Source organism: Symphodus melops, assembly GCF_947650265.1.
Source record: "Symphodus melops genome assembly, chromosome: 1".
In the NCBI taxonomy this organism is placed as follows: Eukaryota; Metazoa; Chordata; class Actinopteri; order Labriformes; family Labridae; genus Symphodus; species Symphodus melops.
This window is the reverse complement of record NC_136691.1, coordinates 44,497,231-44,509,918: the sequence shown is the minus strand read 5'-3', so window position 1 is coordinate 44,509,918 and position 12,688 is coordinate 44,497,231. Positions and strand designations below refer to the sequence as shown.

The 12,688-nt window shown below is 39.4% G+C and overlaps 1 protein-coding gene across 3 annotated transcripts in view; it reads left to right on the top strand.

Annotated features, from left to right (window-relative positions):
• kank1a (KN motif and ankyrin repeat domains 1a) overlaps positions 1–12,688 on the top strand; it is a 51,370-nt gene that overhangs the window by 20,759 nt on the left and 17,923 nt on the right. For 2 of the 3 annotated variants that reach the window (XM_079343393.1, XM_079343392.1), the window contains exon 2: positions 8,505–8,634. In XM_079343393.1, the coding sequence (XP_079199519.1) occupies positions 8,598–8,634 (37 nt within the window). In that variant the 5' untranslated portion in view covers positions 8,505–8,597. Of the gene's footprint in view, positions 1–4,197; positions 4,256–5,193; positions 5,241–8,504; positions 8,635–12,688 lie in introns of those variants that run through there. The other variant, XM_079343394.1, reaches the window with a different exon arrangement.

Below are 12,688 nucleotides of genomic sequence, written 5' to 3'. Positions count from 1 at the left end.
TATAAAAATCAGCAGAAGACATTTATCTGTTATTTTCTTTTTTGGATAATCATAAATGTTTTGAAAGGAAAAACTCTGGCACTGCCAGTTTTTTTTCCAGTGTCATTAAGCCCAAAGTAAAACATCAATACATGCATATATCATGATTTCAGATCCTGTGTTCTCGAATGAAGGATAAACGGGCAGGTGGTGAGCATAAGAGGCTCAAACCATTATTTCATTGTTTATCGTCTGGCATTGATTCACTTCTTTTATTCTCCTTTAAATTCATCCTTATGCTAATTGAGGTTTTAAATCTTGCAAAGATTTTCTGTCTCCCACCTGGAGATTTTTCTTCAGATTTTTCCTCTTCTACTTTGTAGATTTGTCTTGTCAACCGTCTGGAAGCATTGCACTGTCATGTGGTGCAGACATTTGCGGGCCCCTCCCCCCTCGGGAGGATTTTCAAAACCTCTGACACTTTATCTTCTTGTTCCACTCAGTCATGAGCAAAGACAGTATCTTCTGCTGTACGTTGAGTAATGACATTCACATCAGCTGTACTGTAAGTATAGTACTAATGATTCACATGCTGGCATGCTCATGCTGAACTGAGATGGTAAAAGTAGTCATTCTGTCCCTTTCAAACATCAGCATGTTGTTATCATTGTGGTCTCGTTAGCATTTACAGTCTCACAGAGCTGCTGTACGTTGCACACTCTCACATATGTTTCTATTTCTGCATGGAATGCTCCTCACTTTTTAAACACCTGATCCCCTCAGAGTAGTCATTTATTTTGTACATTTAAATGACTTGTCAGAATAGTTTAGTCACATCCCTCATGGTGGGAAGTCTTGACTTTGATCCTTTTAAGTTCTGACTTTCTAAACTCACAAAACACCAGACGGAAATCCATGTGGTCGATTTTTCATTCCTGTAAGTTCCTCCCTTCTCGCAGGGGTAATTGAAAGGCTTTGAGGAAAGCTCTCCAGGGGTGAACTCAGCAGGCCTCACGCAGGACATCAAAGGGAAACGAACCGTCGGACAGCAATAGCCGGGGTCAATACCGCAGCTAGCGCTTCCAAACTGTAGTGAACTACAGCCACGGGTGAGACGTGCGACCCGTGTCTTCTCCATAGTCGGCACAGCAGCTTCTCCTGCAAAGCTTTAAAGGCATTTCTTAATGAGGGCCAGATGCAGATCTGAGACAACAAGTAGCCACACACACACACACACACACACACACACACACACACACACACACACACACACACACACACACACACACACACACACACACACACACACACACACACACACACAATATACTCCTCATAAAGACACCTGTGCCTGATTCCACACAAACGTAGGTGCTCTAAACACCGCTGCACACATCCTGTTTTTTACACACACGAGCCCTCACTGATGCTCTGAATGCTCTGCAGGCTTTTTTCCTCCATTTAAGCAGAAGCCTGAACTTTTATTAGGGGGAAAAACCAGCCTGTTAAATATTCAGCGCAGTGGGTTTGCAACTTTTTACAACTATCTGTACTGTCAAGCTGTTAACTGTCGACACGCATGCTACCAAGCCTAAACTGCGTTTGTGTGTTTTTTAACCAGTGGAAAAACTGTCACACCACATCCACTAAAGTGAGTTTTCTTAAGTTAGTTATATAATAAACAAACATGTCTAGACACCCTGCGGACACCAAGCCTACATAAAGGATTTTTAATCAACCGTCGAAATCGTTTTGGATCTGACTTCCAATGTGAAAACTGTCAAACATTCACATGTTCTAAGTTTAGCTTATTTTGATTGAGTGTATATATATCTCTAACAAGCAAGCCTGAACCCTTTATCCCACTGTTGTTCTTGAATGGGTTTGTCATCATCAGATAAAGTTAGAACCCTGCATTTAGCGCTTACAGCTAAAAGGACCAGTGTGTAAGAGTGAAGTGTCTAATTGTGAAAATAATGGAAATAATGTTCTTTTTGTTGCTTTACCTCACAATAAACTGTGTATGCCTGCAGGGAGAACTAGTTTGTTTTACAATTACATGTTGCACTGCCACATTTCTACAGTAGCCAGGAATGGATGGATGAAACATTGGCTCTGAAGAGGCTCTTCAGCAGTGTTTGCTATTTTTGTGGCCTCTCATTTTGTTGCAATCTGCTTCCTTTCCACTTCACATGCCAATAGTTCTCTGCACTTTAGTTTTTTCCTTTTTTGGTAAGGGGATTTAAACTTGAAATGTTCTTTCAGTTTTGTGCAGTCAGATTTGTATTTGGAGAATATTTTCTTCACCCAGGATTAATGATACAGGATCATTATCATCAATCAATCTTTTTTTTATTGAGCCAATTCCTAACAAATGTGTCAAGTCACTTTACAAAAGAGGAAATATACTCTTTGTTAAATATATATATATAATCATTAAGTCAATGGTATATGAATATATAGCTGAGCTTCCATAGGAGTCTCATAGAAAATGCATACTGCTGTTTTAAAAATGGAAAGATCAAGAAACAACAGCATATAAACCAGTGAGAAACCAGCACAATCAAACATTAAAGCTTGTTTAAAGGGCGCATTAATAGCCTAAAGGTGATGCCACATGCCGCCCACATACAGAGGCTATAGACACTATAGCCTCTGTACACTGACACTGTCCCTCTATGGTCGGTGCTTTCCTGTTCAGTGCTTAAGTATCTTAATTTGTCGTATACCTTTTTGTTTTCCAGTATGAGCTGAAGCTTTTACTCCAGTATATCCAGTTTGTGATACTTTTGACTGGCTTTTTGCCGCCTTGCGTTTTAAATGTATGAAAGTAAACTACAAAAATCCAAAGCATTCTATCTGTGTTTTTATACCTTTTGTCTTGCCTGTGGACTTGTGTCATTCAGGCTCTTAGTACGTTAACCACAGACACGCGCTCCTCGTAACCTGAGTCACAGTAAATCAGTAGACAAGACACTTGCAGCTCATGTCTCTCTGGATGTGGCATGTGTTTCATATTTATATAACTTCAGAGGAGGGGCCAAACAAGTCATTCTGGTTTATGTATGCTGGAGGTGTGACGTCGACTGTTTGTTTTTATTTCTGTTCTTCAGTCATGTCGTACTGTGAGTCCTACTTGGGTTTGCTTGTTTAAAGTCTTCCTGTTCTGATAAGAGGTCATTATGGTGAGTGTTCTTTTAAGCTCCTATGTAAAGATGTCTTTGTAATGATTTTTATTTCTCTTTTTAAGGTATTTTTTTTTTAAACTTTGCTTGTAGTAAGACAAAGGTGCTATTTGGCTGTATCTGGTTTCAAACCTGCTAATCACTGCTATGACATCACAGCAATAACACACTTGATTTAGACATTTACAAAACGTTGCTCCTGTCAACATTTCATATATTTCACATCAACTGTTTATTTAAAGGCTCTTTGGAGGCATTCCAACGAACATTAAATCATTAAATCGCATGCTAGCTTTAATGTCACCAAGGCCCATTAAATCAATGGTTTGATGATGTTTTAGTTTTATACACCATTGCTAACATTCGTCAACGTCTCATCTTTCCTGGGGTTCCCTCAGCCTCGACACTTCGCCTTATATAAACCTATCAATGTTATATCACCATGCATTGGTATATGCGTCTAGTTTGCACCATCCTGGTTATTCTAATGGAAAGACACTTTTTCAAAATGAGCACATTTTTACAGCTCTATTTTATTGTAACTAAATCTTCACAAACGTCCAAAACATTTTTTTATTGTTAAAACTCATTTCATTTTACTCTTCAATTCCTCTACTTGAAATTATTTAGAGTTTTTATCTTGAAAGCTGTGGTCATGGGCTCGGTGTCAGATTTGGTCATTCATGTTGTTTTCTTTTGAGAGGGTCCTCAGAACACTGCTGTGTTGGTTAATGTGTAACCACACATGAAAGCTTTCCATTACGTCCTATTGTCTGCTTCATTAGCTGTTTTTCAGCCCTCAGTTAGAGTTCAGCGCTGTGAGGAGTGAATGCAGGTTGTTAATGGCATTAGCTGGCCATGTCCTTCACCTGGAGGCCCAGCACAGGGGTCCGTTCTACCCCAACAGCCTAAAGTCCTGTTTCCTCTTATAGGACACAGATCGTTTGGCTGTCATCTGAGGAAGTCGTCTAATCTTAGCCAAGAAACTTATCCCTCTCAACCATGAGAGCTGCTGTTTGTCAGCCGTCTTTTGGACTCAGTCGTGTTTGCTACCTGCGTACTGAGGGAGGAAGTTAGAATGAGAGTTACAGGTAAGCTGCATGAACTGAGAGAAGAGCCCATTGTTTGAAGGTTAAACAAAAAAAAGGATGCATCACATCCTGCAGCTTTACTTTGTGCAACATGCCACTATTCCAACTTTTTTTACTTTAAAGCTCCATTTATACAGAGAACACAAATGTTTAGCTTTTTATAAAGAATCTACCAGCATTAGTACGAGAAATGTAATGTGATAAGCTTCAGTGACTGTTTTTAGATAAGAAGGTTTCTGTGTGACGTTCAGCTCTGTGTTCAGTGTACTCAGTTTAACTGAGAGTTTATGCAACAGGCTCATGTTTTTGTGAGTGTTCATGGAAATACAAATACTAAAAATCAAAATAAAAGATTTAAAAAAATGTGTAGAAATGTGAGGTAACTGAACGCCTGTCTGCTGTCAAACAGAGTGGAGAAAGATTCTTTTTTTTTATAGTGCAGATTTATTCTTAAAATAATTGTTTTTTAGTACGTTTGTCAATGGTGCTATATGAATCTATCATATGCAGTCCATTGATGACTCGTTTATAGGTCACCTACTGTAAGATAACAAACCAACATTTTTTGTTTTTTTTCCCCATTTCCTTCAACTAAGAATTTTAGTCCAATTAAAATGTCTTAAAGAAACCCAACAGAAAGAAAAGATAAAATGCTTTTTAGAAGCTGTAATTTCCAAATCCCACGAATATGTCTTTCTGGATGCAGAAATTAACAAGAGAATTAGTAATGGAAGTAAATACAAAACAAACAAGCAAAGCTTTAACAAACAAACGTTACCAAGTAAATGGTGCTTCTTATTATGGTGATATCTCGAAGCCATTGAAGAGGAAATAATTAAGAAAATGTTCAAATGTTTCAAATGCCAATCGGATGACAGATTGCAGGTTAAGCGGTAACAGTTTTATTTTATGTGACTGTTTCCTGCTCCTTCCTTCAGGTTTGAGTTCTGGCAGCACATGGAAGAGGACACTTGGGAGATGTTTGGTCAGTCTCATGTTTGGTTCATTGGATATTTGTGCATGAAGTTTGCAAGAATAGCTTGACTTTACTATTTTGAGTTGGATGTTGGAGTGAAGATGTCTTCTGGAGCTTCACATGAGCATGACATATTATCACTTGCTTTGTTAAACTGGGATTATCCCTGAGGTCTTGGCATGTGGCCCTCTGTGACTATTTTGTTGGCATATTTATTCTGTTTTCTGTTTGTTTCTGATCCACGGTTCCACAGTTTATAAATGAACATCTCACATTATTACCAGGATTTATGATTTAGACAACGGGTACATATAGTGTCAGGACCGCCTCTATGTCAGTAAGATGTAAAGAAAGTGAAGCGTAACTCTTTACTTATAACAACAGCATGAAGTTGCTGTTCAACACATAAAAGGCGTCATCACCCTGTGGGACTTATAATACGAACTGAAATGTTGGAACATTAATAACATACTGTTTAATACATCTGTTTGTTATCACAGAGGTAGTCTTTGATGCTATTTGTTAGCAGGATTACTTTAAAATTAAGGGACCAATTTTCACAAACTTTCCTAGAAGTATTAGGCTTGTACTTCCTAGTACTTGTGTGTTTATAGCTTGTTGGAAGAATTTGATGGCAGAAGTTCTGCAGGTGGGTGTTAGGGGCGGTGAGGGCCGGCATGGAGGGGGTCGGCTCTTGAATACCAGAGCTAACCTTCCGGGCCGTCCCGAGGTATCGTGGGCCTAACTTGACAAAAAACCCAGATGAAGGAAAGTGTCCACTTGTTACCTCGGTAATGTGGGTTGAGGGGTCATCTGAGGCCATGCCAAACGGTAGATAATATCAGCACTGTCAGCTTGGATGCGTTGGTCTGACTCTGTTGTAGGTGGCTGTGTTATGCTGCGTTAGCTTTTCAGTACAGCAGAATCATAGGGATGGATTCAAGTGTGTGGCGGGTGACGAGTGCTTATCCTTTTCATTAGTGCCCAAATGTTTTCTTTTTATTCCAAATACACCTAAAAAATTCCAAATCCAACAAAAAAGTGTTTCTTTACAACAGAGTTTTACAGAACAAACATTTCTTATAACATTTATTTACTTTTTGTCTTTATATGTATGTGATCCTATTTTTCGCACATGTGTTTTACTTGTACATGTATTTAAGATTTTTCCAATGTAAATAACGTTCCCACATCTGTGATGATGATGATGCTTCAGATCACATTTTGGCATTAGTCTTATTAAAGATAAAACCAGGCAAAGAGAGGATTTGTTATCTCAGATTTGTACATCAAAGAAGACTGGAACTGTTTGTGTTTGTGGCCGTCTCCACTCTGACAGTCTGTCCTCATCTATTTGTGTGTAAAGAGTGCAATGTGCTCTATTCGTGTCCCTCTATGTATCAGGTCAAAAATAAATCCCCGGGATGACACACAGTTTGGATTTAGACATGTCACCCTGATGTCACTGCTGTGCAGGTTTTTAATGGGTGCTACAGATCAGTGAGGTGACACAGTGACCTTTCATTTTTCCATTTTTTTCAGACAGATTTTTATTGATCTGCAGTCAGTTTTGTCTCTAAGACAGGTTTGCAGAAACGCATGCACAGCACATTGTGCAATCCAACAAGTTGAAATATATTAACTAAAGTAGCATTAGCTTTGATAACTTTTTGTATACCATAAGTCTGCAAGCAGGACTTCTTAATGGTCAACTTTAGATAAACAGGTTCTGTATTTTGATTAATAACATGTTTTTAGTCGAGGAAGCTAAAGTCAAATGTGTTTTCTGTGAACTGTGTGGCGATTTAAGTTAAGGGAAACAAGACCTGGTTTGAGATTAATTGATGTAGTAGAAGACTGATGTGGTCTTATATTACAATACTGCGATTCTAATACAAGCTTGTCATTCAGTTTAGTTTTGACATATGTGAATTGGTCCATCTTTATGAACATTTGGATGCTGTTTTTCCTGTCATGTTTACCTCTTTGTAGTGTCCCTTTTAGTGTTGCACAAGGAGACAACACATGTCAGACAGCACAGTCTCTACAAGCTTCTCCCCTCAGGTCACAGATACAGATCTGTCTCCTTCAGGACTAAGAGAGCCATGTCCAACTTTGTGCCAACATCCATCAGGCTCATGAATGGCTGATCTATTTGTTTTATTTTAACTTTTATCCTCTCATAACAATGATGCATGACCCATTTATCATGCTTTTAATACATTTCGCTAGATAACTTTTTAGATGGATAACATTTCTTCTTTTTTAAGCAAATATTAACATTTGTAGCATCATTTTTCTGACCTGGTATGAATCATTTGTGACGACCACCAAGCTTCACTAACTCAGTGCCATTTTGATTGCGTGTTTTGTTTTGTTTTGTGCTAAGCTGTGTGCGCTCTTTTACACAACTGAAGTTCCTAACTCATAAATAGTGATTTGAAGTTGAAGTTATGATAATAGGATTTATTGCAGGTACGACCACCTTTTTCTTTGTTGCTTTGCTTAGTTTATTCACTGATCTATTTTAAAGAGCCTAAAAAAGGTTTTTATTGTCTGTATGAATTTGCTGTTGCAGACCAACTTTGCATGGTTTAATTTTTATAACATTAAGTGACGATCACTAAGTTTACGATGAGGACCTTAAAGGACACTCTTTAAGTCCACCAGGGGGCCTAAGTTCCAATTTAATAAAACCCATGTTCAGCTGGCCAGAGGATCCAAGAGTCTCAGCCTTGTAGTCTTGCTGGTAAATAGAGTCTGAGGTCAGCGAGTATAAAAAGAGCTGGACTGTATCGACTTTGTGAGCCAACCTTGTCTGCATCTTTGCTCCTCCAGATGCCCCCCTCTGCAGCCCATGAAGTCAACTTTTTCCTCCTGGTGTTGGCTCATTTTTATTAGAGGAGAATAGCTCTTTTGTTCCTGCTCATAATGTGTCCTTTGAAAATGAGCAGGCTGGTGCACACAGGACCTCTTATGTTCAAAAATGTCAGATTCAAACACACCTGTGAAAAAAGCGGAGGTCAGTGCCGTCACATACACAGAGAAAGACCTTTGTTAAATCTAACACAGAATACTTGTCAGATGAAATAACATGATTTTTCCCCCTTGGTAGATGAGAGAAAGTGTTTTTGCAAAGATTCGTTCTGGTTGTTATTAAATCATTAAATATACAGAACTCTCGAATACAAGTAGATTTTAATACCTGCTGCCTAACTGTGTGAAACTAACTGGATATGTGAGTAAATGTTTCCTTCTTGTGTTTTGTCTCAGTTTGCAGGTTGCATGGTAGTCTGGACTTGATGCATGGCAGTTGCATGACCGCAGTAGGTCTTGTTGTGGGACTGAGAGTGCAAAGCTGCAGCCATGGCTCAAACCATTCATATGAACGGCAATGGCCCAGGTAAAGAACCCTTTTTATATTCATGTATTTTTCGTACGCATGTATATCATCACGGTCGTATAGCAGACGGTTCTCTCCACTGTGTTGTTGTTCATGTAAAATGACGTGGTGCTGCCTCGTGAATGGGTGTTCATGCTCACTTAAATCAACAAAACAACGAGGCTAAATGTGGATTAAGTGTCTTTTTTTCAGGCTTACATCAGGAATTTAACTGCTGAGCTCCTGCATCACACCTGCCTCTGTCTAAACACCAAACACAAAGTGCACAAGCTATCCATTTCTGCATGAAGAAATGAGAAGATTATGTGCAAAATCTTTCATTCAGTAACTAATTTTAGTAGTTAGTAATTATGAGAATATCTGAATGAGTACACATCAGTGAAAGGGTTCAAATCAGTTAGTGTGTATTAAATGTCTCTTTGAGGTTTGTACGTTTTTCTACATGCATCCACAGCAGACGGCTGCACACTGATATAGTTGGTCAGCGATGCCTCACAGCGAAGACGTTCCTGGTTTGATCCCCGTCAGAGAGGGCCTCTCCCACAGTCCAAAGAGCTGCTCGTCTCTGCCTATATGTCAGCCCTGTGATTGACCTGTAAACAGTCCAGTGTGTACTCCGCCCCTCCCCACAAGGGGAGGGGCGGAGTACACACTGTGATATTTTTATTTTTCATGGAAATGCCCTTTTTTTTCTGAAATGATTTGCCCCTCTCAAACTTATTTGTGCAACTGTCATGCTCTTAAAACCCTTTCGAGGTTGTGTGCGTTCACACGGTGCACATGCAGAGAAAGCTTTCGGCGCTTCAGTGTGAAATAAAAGCTGTCAGCTGAAGAGCAGCGATGAACACACACACACCTGCAGACAGCTTACATTCCTGAGCAGACTAACAGGAGAGAGTGAAGCTTCTTACTTCCAAATCCCCCAAGGAATGCACAGCATGCAGAGCATATGCTTTCAGGACACTTAAACGCTGTCTCCAGCGTCAGTCTGACACCAACATAAACATGACTCTGAGATAGATACAGGACCTTTTTTTTTTATTATTATTAGAATGGAATGAAGTTCAAACAATACATCTTGAAATGTGAAAAATGCTAAGGAATGCTACACAAACATCGTAAACCGCCTCTCTGCAGAGTTTGCAGTTAACAATGTGGTCACCGAAAGAATCCAAAAAGAGAGTGAAACCTAAGCTTTAGTGTAGGGAAGATGCTGTGTGTCTAATCAGTGGGGATAGTAAAAGGCAGAATGGCTTAAAAAAAGGCCGCCTTGTTGTCAGAGTGTGATCATGATTGGTTGGGCGGTTTTTAGATCAGCTGATGGTCGCTTGCAAGCAGGACTACTGTATTCTGCCTGAACTAATGCAGGACTCCATCAAATGAGCAAGCTTGTGCTTGAAGAGCTACAGCTCACGCAAGTCAGACGGATGGAGGCCAGTTACAAGTGATGTCTTTAAATACTGATAAGGACAAGAGCATGCAAGTGACCAATAATTTTACATTAGTTGGCAACTTATCTCCCTTTTTTTTTTTTAATGGTCAATAAAAATTTGATACAGCGGTAAAACAGTGGCTGAGAAGATTTCTTGTCTTCTAATCCCTTTTCCCCTGGATTAATCAAACCGGATTGCTAAGGATTGCTTGTTTAATTCGGCTCTTCAAATTTGTCTTTGTCCTAAATGAACCCTGAATGTTTGCAGATTCATGGCTCAGAGAAGGCTGTGAAGGCCCACAGAGAAGTGCTCAGAGTCCAGCCCCCCCCCTCCCCCCAAGCTCATTCAAGCCCACTGAAATGGTTTAGTTTCTGCAGAAGAGACAGACCGAGCTGTCACCTAATAAACCTCATTGTAAATTTTTTATTTATTTTTTTTCCACCAAGCTTACTCGTCATTCACTTTCCTATTATGCGTGTATTAGTGTTTATATAAGAGAGCTTATAATGAAAGACAGCAGGGTGCCTTTGTAAACTAAACAGAATAATCGTTTGTTGCATGAAGTGGACTTTCAGCATCTACACACAGCAGAACTGTATGAAAGGAAGTCGTACAGTTTGTTGAAGTGACACTGTATCGTACTGTGCATTATTCTGCAGCCAAACGGGCTGACGAGTGTTTTCTGAAGGATCAACTGTAAATGCATGTTCAATACAGAAGTCACATAATAAAGAGACTACACATTAATCAACATTTTATTTACAAGTGTCATAGCTAAACAGAATAAAGCAAGCCAAGGTTCACACGGCAGTATATATTATTTTCTGTGACTTTATCTTGGTGGGTTTTGTTTAGTCATGAAGATATCTGTCCAGTGTTGGACATCTGTCCAGACTGTTCAGGATTACATGCTCACTGTGTCTTTGACTTGTCTTACCACTTGACCATTTAAGAGAACAGTTATTCAGGCAGCCTCAGTGCACGCAGAGGAAGAACAAACATTTCCTCCTGTCTACATCATCATGTACAGAGTTAGGTTGTTGAGTTTGGCTCGGCTCTGTGACTTCCTAGAAGAAGCTGATAGATCACAGTCGGTTGTTCCTGTCTTGGGTTCAGTTTGAAAAGGGCAGGAATGTGCAGCTTTCACGTACACATTGTTTTGCTTCCTGGTTTTCTTTTTAAGGACGGATGTGTCTCGCTGTTCCTTGTGTTGAGCTGTCGCAGTGTGAGGTGTTGTTCAAACGTTGGCACTACTTTGCTGGAGAGTTATTAAGCATTTAGAGCTCCCAGGCAGAACCAGGAAATGCCAGGCTGCTTTGCACGAGACGAAGTGTGAATATGTGTGTGTGTGTTATGTGACTGAAGTGTTTGTGCGTGTGCTGCTTGAGCCCCTTCCAGCCAGGACCTTGCATCATGCTTCACTCTCACTTAGTGTAGTGCTCACACTTAAAGCACAACACAGTGCAACTCTGCAGCTGTGTGAATGACAGGAGAAGTAATACTTCTGAAATGACCAAAACAAGATCCTCCTTCTGTACTTTCTCAGTGCAGAGTAGTGTTTTTAATTATATTTCTATGAAGTCATATTAATGTTGACACATATTCCTGTGTTGAAGGATATGCTATCGTTATGTGTCTTCATCGATGAGAGATTCTCACCCCTTTCGTGTTCTGCTTGTAAAGATCATCTGAACAGATATCTGTCATTAGAACATAAATGCAGCTAATGAGACGGGCCTGTCCGGCCCGGAGACAACTTGCCTGGATTTTGATTGATCCAAGCACACCATGACACAAAAGGTAAAGGTCCAGAGTAAGAGTAAACTATAAAAAAATGATTTCACTTTTTAATTAAAATGAAGAATTGTACAACATGAACGTCAAGTCGTCTACAGGAAAACTACAATGAGCACTTTGAAGACAAATTTACAGTTTGCACTTTAAACCCAAAAGAGGAACTCGGGTAAATAAACGTATTCATCCTCGAAGGGAGGCTTGGTTTACCATTGTTAAATCTTCATTGCTAAAATGAAATTATTATGGCTTATTCAAAAACCTGTAAGGCATAGAAAAAAGCTGTCTCTATGGGAGAAAAAAAAAAAGCCAAACTGATGTAGCCTTTGAGTCAAACTGATCCATTTAGCAGGTGAGCTTGATTTTAGAAGTGAGAAGTCAACTTTTTTTCGGATTGCCAAAAACATCTAGATTTATTTTCAGGCTGAACCTTTCTGAGCCTTGGCGTTTTCAGTATAACAAACAACTGGTGGATAGATTTATTTCCATAGGGCTGTTTATTCTGTTTCTGGCAGTAATGGGGATGTTAAAAGACTGTTGTAAGGTCTAAATTTAACATTTTACAGACTTAGGGAAAAATAAACCAATCCTTGCTTGTTTATTTTCCCTCACAGATTAACATCAAGGCCCGAGCGAGCTGTTAAAGACAATATTTTAAGAGAGAGAGAGGGATAGAGAGAGGTAGCTGGAACAAAGTTGAAGAAGGATTTCAGTCGATGCAGCACCTTGAACAGATTGTTGGTAAAATATTTAAAAAAAGAAGTCAAATGAATGTTTCTGCTTGAGTACACAAACATTTGGATTCCTCTAGCGGCCAAGCACATGCC